We start from the raw sequence: 7,853 nt of genomic DNA, 5'->3' as shown, positions 1-7,853 counted from the left end.
ATTATTTCTATACGAATGGTTAAACTTTCACTATCAATATAGTTACATTTATCAATCAAATCTTACAAGCAAAAGAAGAACAACCCAATATCGAGCACAAAACCCTAGTATCTCAACATGAATGAAGAACCCTTAGGGTGAGGACAGGCACGGACCCAGTAAGAGCCATGAGGGGGCACTTGCCCCCACTGGGTTTTCTTTTTCTTTTTTAAAAAAATAGTTATATATAATAATGTATCTCTACTTTAAATTTTAAATGATCCTATTACAAATAAATTACACTCAATTGGTTAAAGTTCCAAATTAACTTTTTTATTTTCTATTATTTTGACAATTATTTAACCTAATTAAATTTAATTTTTGTATTGTCACTCTTTTATTTTTATATTTTTAACATTTTTTTCTATTTCTTGTCTAGTAGTCATCTTCTGTTCATCAAAAGGTAAATTTTAAATTCTCCATATTTTTTTTATATAACTTTCTATGATTCTATGTATCTTCCAATTTCATTATTTTTATTTTTAATATTTTCAATTACAAATTTTAATTCAAACAATTATAGTTTAAGTATTAATCTAATATTTCTCTTCATGACTTTATATATTTTATTTTATTCTCAATTTATTCATCTTTATTACTTATTTTTTATCTTTTGTTCTATTATATGTACTTGTATTGCATATAAAATTTTAAAATAAATTAATTAATTTACTAATTTAGAATATATTTTTATTTTTGAAAATAGTAAAGACAAAATATTTTAATTATAATACATAATTAAACAAATGAATAAAATCTTTCGTCTAACATTATATCAAAATTAAATTAAAAAATATATAACAAATTTAATTATTTTAAAAAGAAAGAAAGAAAAAAATTGTAAATCAAAGTTATATTATTTTATATAAACATACTTTTATATACAGATTTAATTTTTTTAGTATTTATATATAATTTTAGTGTTAAATTATAAATACTAGTGTGTCATTAGTTGTTAATGTGTCAATTGAGTTAATTTTTTATTATTAAATGTGTATAAAAAATTAGTTAAAATAACAAGTTATCTATAATTTAATTAAAATATTTTAAGTTCAACTTTTAAAAAAAATATATTTTTTATAAATTATATATAAAGAATAGTATTTTAAGAATAAAAGTGTTCATTAATTTTTTTTAATTTTTATATCTTTATATAATTAATAATGTTTAACAAAATTTATTTTAGTGTATATATTTTTATCTCCACTCCTAAAATTTTATGGATCCGTCACTGGGTGAAAAAATACTTCTTACTTATTAAATGGAATAGTGCCATTCACGATGGTCTCATTCATCAGTCTAGGTTGTCATGTTACATAAATTCTATGTACGTTTCTATCTTCAATTTATACTAAACTTTGTTTGCTTTGCGAGATTTAAAATTTGAACATATGAATAAAGAAATATTTAATATCACATTATGCTTTCATTTTACTTCAATAATAAAAATTGTCTGTTAACTACATTCCATGAAAAACCAACACTATATATCGTCGTATCAAGAGGTTTTGCTCGTGCGAGTATAATTAACATGAGTAAAATTGGAATAAAATTGTTAATTTTTTAATTTAAGAATTTTAAATCGTTATTTTTTTAATTAAATATTTAATTAACTATACAAGTATGTAATATTATAGTTAAATCTTTACAATAATACACGTATTTTAAGTAGAGTGGAATTAAATTCATTATGGTTATATCTTGGATATTCACTATTCAATTTATGCACAACTTTTCAGTTGTGTCATATTTCAGGTACACATGGGGTATTTTTTTTAACTTATATAATATTCTGGGTATACAATACTCAATTTGCGTTTTTAAAAATTTCTTTGTCACATTTCTGAGATGTGTACGCATATTTAAAATTATAAATTATCTACATATTACACATTTTGATAAATATTGTATTTATTTAATTTAAATAAAAGAATTAGTCATTATTCGTCCATTCAAATAGGAAAAAAACGTACCGAGGTATACCCTCGCAAAAATCACAGGGTATTGCTACACATCAACAATACAGTGCCTAAAGTGAGAAACAAAAGGGGATAACCCCTTTCCATAAAACTCATCTTTCTCCATTGGGCATTAACCTCGTTGTGAACCACATCCAACCATCTGCCCCATATCATGTCTTTCAACCCTGCCCAAATCGAGAAGGCAGCATCCATAGACCACATCATGTACCCCAAGGATCTGACAACGCCATTCACCAACAAAATGCACAATCAAATGCTCCAAATGATGACATGTGTGCACTCTCCTTAGCTGATCGCCACGACAACGATAAACTGTTCATCTCCCTTACGTGATAAGTATAAGTAATACGTCCAATGCCGGCGAGTTGTGTTGACTTTCTTTCTTTTTTCTCTTCATTGTTGATATGTGTATGCCACATGTTCAATTTACTACAGGGATGCAGTTTGTGCTTGAACATGATTGGAGTCAGGTCGTTGTTTGGAAGATCCGGCAAACGACTCTGCGCCTGCTTTTTTCTGGCCTACATCATTCACAGCCACAATACCAGATGCAGACATGAAACTCAGAATCTAGGGGCACCGTTCATTGATTCCTCGTGGCCATCCCTTTTGGGTCACGAACTGGCTACATTACTGCTGTCGGGAGATATTCCACAGAGGAGGACTTGGCGCGATAGGATGTGGTGGCACAACTAATCCGAAAACTAGTCAAGGTTACCGGAGCAGACATCAACCATGACATGTTGGAAGACTTAAGAAGTCTCAACTACGAGCTCCAATGGGAGGTCGACAACCTAAGAAGTCGCTACCGTGACGTGTCTAGCTCATACAAGTGTTTCCACTGCCTCCGCTATGGGCCGGACTGGGTTTTGTCAGACTCGGATAGCCACAAGTGGCAAGTTGATGTCAGAGGATTATATCGGTTCGGAATTTCTCAAAATAAGAATTTCTTCCATTCCAAGTATAGTCCAAACCGACAATGGATCCTCCCAATCAAAGTTTAATTTTCAAATAAAAATAACTGAGTAATTAAACCTCGGGTTGTTCTCCCTAGGAACTAGTGACAAGAAGAGTACAATTTTGGTTGTGAAAAGCAAGGAGTTTTCAATGATTGAATAAACAATTAAGAAATAAAAGAACACTCAAAATTGCAATGAATATACTAATAAAGGAATAAAAGAACTATGTATGTAATATGAACAAATAAAAGCTTAAAAAAATGGAAATGTGGTTCAAAGCATACATGGAACCTTGACTTGGGATGAGTTATGGAATCCTTTCTTTGTCAAAACCACAACTATGATAATTATGATGGATTAATCTCACCTAGTCAATTCTTAACATCGAAGAGTAAGTCAAGTGAGCATAATTGTTATTAATCCACAAATCCTAGCTAACTTACTAATTATCTTAGTAAAAAGCTAGCGTTAGTGGAAACAATAACAACTAACAACCCAAGAATTATCACTAAATGTCAGATATTATGACTCTAGTATTCCATATACTCATTTTCCCAAGTCAAGGAATGAAATTCTACCTCATAATCAAAATTGGCATTTCATCAAACACATGATAGGCATATTCACAAAACATGAAAAAATTGTAAAAATACTCAAAACTATGAACAACCAAGGAACAAAATCAACATGGCAACTCAACAAACATAAAATAACCATCAAATATCAAATTCATTAACTCAAACTCGAAATTGCAAAACTATGTATATATTGACAAAGTGCATTAAAATGTAAGAAAGTGTAGAACAAGTAATGTAATAAAAGAGGAAATTAAGAAATACTTACAAAGGAAATAACTAGAATCCAAGATCAAAATTGGGAATTGTAAACTTGAAATATAAACCATAACTAAACTCTAAAGAATTGAGAGAAAACCTAAACTAAAACTACCTAAAACTACCCTAAGTGTGTTGTATGGTCTATGGTATTTAGTTGGTGTTGCTTGCCCCTTCATATATGCTTCAGCACCTTCAGAAATGGGCCAAAAAGCACTCAAAATCGCGATCCCCGTGACTTTTTAATGAAGTCACGCGCAGGGACTTGTGCGTACGCACAGAATGTTGTGCGTACGCACACGTAGCTGTGTGCTTCTCCTTTGTTTTCTTCATGTTTTCTCCCAATTGCATGCTTCTCTTCCACCCTTATCAAGTCATTTCTACCTATTACACCTGAAATCACTCATAAAATATGTCAAGGTATCGAATGGGATGAAAGTGGAATAAAATTGATTAAATTAGGCACAAAATAGCATATTTTTACAATTAGGCACAATTTAGAGAGAAAACACATAAGTATGCTATTTAGGTGAATAAATGTGGGTTTTTATGTTGAAATCCACTCAAATCAATCTAAAATTTATCGTCAAATGTGGATTCATCAATTCCCGCACACTTAAACAATAGCATGTCCTCATGCTAATAACAATCAAAGGAGAAGGGTAAAAGGGCAAGCAACTTATTTAATGCACTATTTACATGCATGCAACTATGCTAACTGCTATTTACCTATATCTATACTATGGTTCTCTATTGAGTTTGGAAAAAACAAACAAGAGATTTCCAATTAATCCAAAATAAATCATTAGGGCCAAGAAAAGGAATTAATGAAATATGATCAACATCCAAATATTTGATTTGAAATTTTCAAAAATCAATTCCACAACTTGCAAGAAAACCAAGATAAAAGATGGAAACATAGAATCGAGCAATCGAACCCCTCACCGGATGTGTATACACTCTAGTCGCTCAGTGTTTAGGGCTTAATCACTCAATTCTCCTTTAGTCATGTTTTCTAGGATTTGCTAGTGTTCATACACCGGTCCGAGCTACAAGGTCCGAGTTAGCCAAAGACAACATGATCGACCTCTTTGAAAGGTTGGCCCATTACCGACCTCATCACAAAGAGTTCGGAAGATTGCAACAGAGGCCCAAAACGAAGGATCACCGCCCAAATAAAAGCGGCTGACCAGAAAGATAAGGATCTCTCCCACCAAAGATAAAGATAAGATAACCAACTTATCTTAAAGGAAGATCATCAAACACTACTATAAATACACTGGAGCACCCAGGTATAATTCATATTCTAATTCTACAAAAACTTGCTTAAAACCCGTACTGACTTAAGCATCAGAGTCTCTTGTAGGTACCACTACCCTTCGGTGCCCAAGGAACAGCAGCATCTCCTGCGCCAACAAGTCAGACGCGGCAGCCCAGTCCAGATCAGAAGATCTCATTCAAGATCGACCTCTCTGTTTCAGGTAATCCTCGGAACATTGACGCCATTGCTGGGGAACCTAGAAGTCATCCTATCAACATGGAAAGCAACCATGTCAACGACCATAACACTGGATTGGAAGAAGGAACGCCACTTAAGAACACGGGTGCCACACCAACCTCCCCAAAGGACGCACACCAATCCAAGGGAAACAAGCAACCTCAGAATGCAGAAATCTTAGATGTCATCCGTGAACAGTAGGATTGCCTCAAATAGCTCGAACAAGAAGCTGAACGTCAGCGAGAAGCCGAGCGAGATCTCCGGAGAGAAACAAGACGACGTCGAGAGTTGGAAGACAAGCTCCTAAAGTTCGAAGCCGACTTCAAAACTAAGACCTCTCATCGTGAGGATAGCCCTCACAAGGACCAAGATCCGTTCACAAAGGAAATCATGAAGGCCAAAGTCCCAAAGGACTTCAAAGCTCCTGACATGACCCTATATGACGGAACGTCCGACCCAAGCCATCACCTCAGCAACTTCAGAAGTTGGATGTACCTCACGGACACCTCAGATGCAACTCGTTGCAAGGCCTTCCCGACCACTCTGACCAAGACAGCGATAAAGTGGTTCGACAGTCTGCCTTCAAGATCGATCACAAGCTTCGATGACCTTGCCAAAAAGTTCCTCGCCAGGTTCTCTATTCAGAAGGATAAAACCAAACATGCTCCAAGCTTGCTAGGAATAAAATAGGGAGATCAGGAAAGCCTCCGCAGTTACATGAAAAGATTCAATAAAGCATGCCTTGACATACAAAGTCTCCTAACAAAAGCGGCCATCATGGGACTCATCAACGGCGTACGAGAAGGACCCTTTAGCCACTCCATATCCAAAAAGCATCCGACATCTTTGAACGAAGTACAAGAACAGGCTGAAAAATATATCAATATAGAGGAGAATTCTCGATTAGGAGAAGCCTCCAAGATCGGATTCTCCTACCCACCTCGGGATAAGGATAAGGAGTCTAGGAAGAAAGAAGACCAATCCACAGAGAAGCCCAAGAAATACCATAACTATACCCTCTTCGGGTATCCCTTGTAGATGTCTACCGAGAAATATGCAACACTGAGAAGATCACGCGCCCTCGCCCGATTAAACACAAGAGAGGAGGAAGTCGGACAGAGTGTTGCGAATACCACTGAATCTTCGGGCATCCTACCAACGAGTGCTATGACCTGAAGAATGTCATAGAAAAACTGGCCCGAGAAGGGAGACTAGACAGGTTCCTAGCCAATAGAGCAGATGAACCAAAAAAGAGAAGAAGGGATGAAGAGGGTGGACGAGTTGAGCGCCCCCTCACACCCCTGAAAGACATGTTCACATGATCAGTGGAGGATTCATAGGAGGAGGGATCTCCAAATCATCCCGCAAAATACATCTTAAAGAGGTTTACCACATAGACGAAGGGGACAGGTCACCCGACCTCTCCACTATCACCTTCACCAAAGAAGATGCTGCGGGCATCATCCCCGGGCATGACGACCCCATGGTCGTTACCATCATACTCGCTAATGCCAATCTCCATCGAACATTAGTCGACCAAGGAAGCTCCGCGGATATCCTGTTCAAATTTGCCTTCGACAAGCTCGATCTGCAAGAAAAAGAGCTCAGAGCATACCCGAATAGCCTATTCGGGCTCGGAGACACCCCAATCCAGCCCCTAGGTTACATCCCAATACACACAACCTTTGGAAAGGGAACCCGCTCCAGAACACTGAGCATTGACTACATTGTAGTTGATGTAAGCTCCGCATACAATGCCCTTATAGGTCGGACACTTAATCAGCTCGCGGCAGTAGTTTCCACTCCGTACCTATATATGAAGTTCCCCACTCCAGAAGGGATAGCCACCATCAAAGGAGACTAAAAACTGGCACGGCACTGTTACAATGAAATCCTGAATCTAAAGGGTGACCCTAGAGGAAAAGAGTCCAATACCATTGAACTCGGCAGAGCCCGGGCTCGAGAAGAATTCCGTCCGCAACCAAGGGGTGAAACAGAGGAAATCCAAGTCGGGGGCACCGAAGATAAAACAACAAACATAGGTGCAAACTTAAAAGGAGACCTAAGGGAGCTACTCATACAACTACTAAAAGATAATGCCGACCTCTTCGTATGGAAGGCTACGGACATGCCCGGCATCGATCCCGGACTAATATACCCTGGATCTTGGCCAGTGCAATAGAAGCATAGGAAGCTCGGCTCGGAGAGATCGCAAGCCGTAGAGGAACAGGTATAGGCCTTGCTAGAGGCAGGTTTCATAAGGGAGGTAAAGTACCCATTATGGCTAGTCAATGTCGTACTTGTCAAAAAGTCAAATGGGAAGTGGCGGATGTGCACTGATTACACCGACCTCAACAAAGCCTACCCAAAAGATCCCTACCCACTCCCGAATATAGACACACTAGTCGATGCTTCATCAGGATATAAGTACCTCTCCTTCATGGACGCTTACTCGGGATACAACCAAGTCCCGATGTATCAACCCGACCAGGAGAAAACCTCATTCCTAACTCCAAGAGCAAACTACTGTTACGTAGTCATG

General features: G+C 36.9%; 1 protein-coding gene across 1 annotated transcript; it reads left to right on the top strand.

Moving 5' to 3' along the window:
- Nucleotides 1-6,629: 6,629 nt before the first annotated feature.
- On the top strand, nt 6,630-7,175 carry LOC148570311 (uncharacterized). The gene has a single exon (XM_088506967.1). The coding sequence runs from the start codon at nt 6,630-6,632 to the stop codon at nt 7,173-7,175; it is 546 nt and encodes a 181-aa protein (XP_088363093.1).
- The last annotated feature ends 678 nt before the right edge of the window (nt 7,176-7,853 follow it).

This window comes from Arachis ipaensis, chromosome B3 (assembly GCF_059453495.1).
Source record: "Arachis ipaensis isolate K30076 ecotype BB chromosome B3, ASM5945349v1, whole genome shotgun sequence".
NCBI classification, from domain to species: Eukaryota; Viridiplantae; Streptophyta; class Magnoliopsida; order Fabales; family Fabaceae; genus Arachis; species Arachis ipaensis.
Note: the sequence above shows the minus strand (reverse complement) of the source record. Positions and strands in the feature narration are given on the sequence as shown.

Bases quoted from the DNA above. Each gene is read 5' to 3' on its own strand.
- LOC148570311 (XM_088506967.1), top strand. From the start codon at position 6,630: ATGATCAGTGGAGGATTCATAGGAGGAGGGATCTCCAAATCATCCCGC.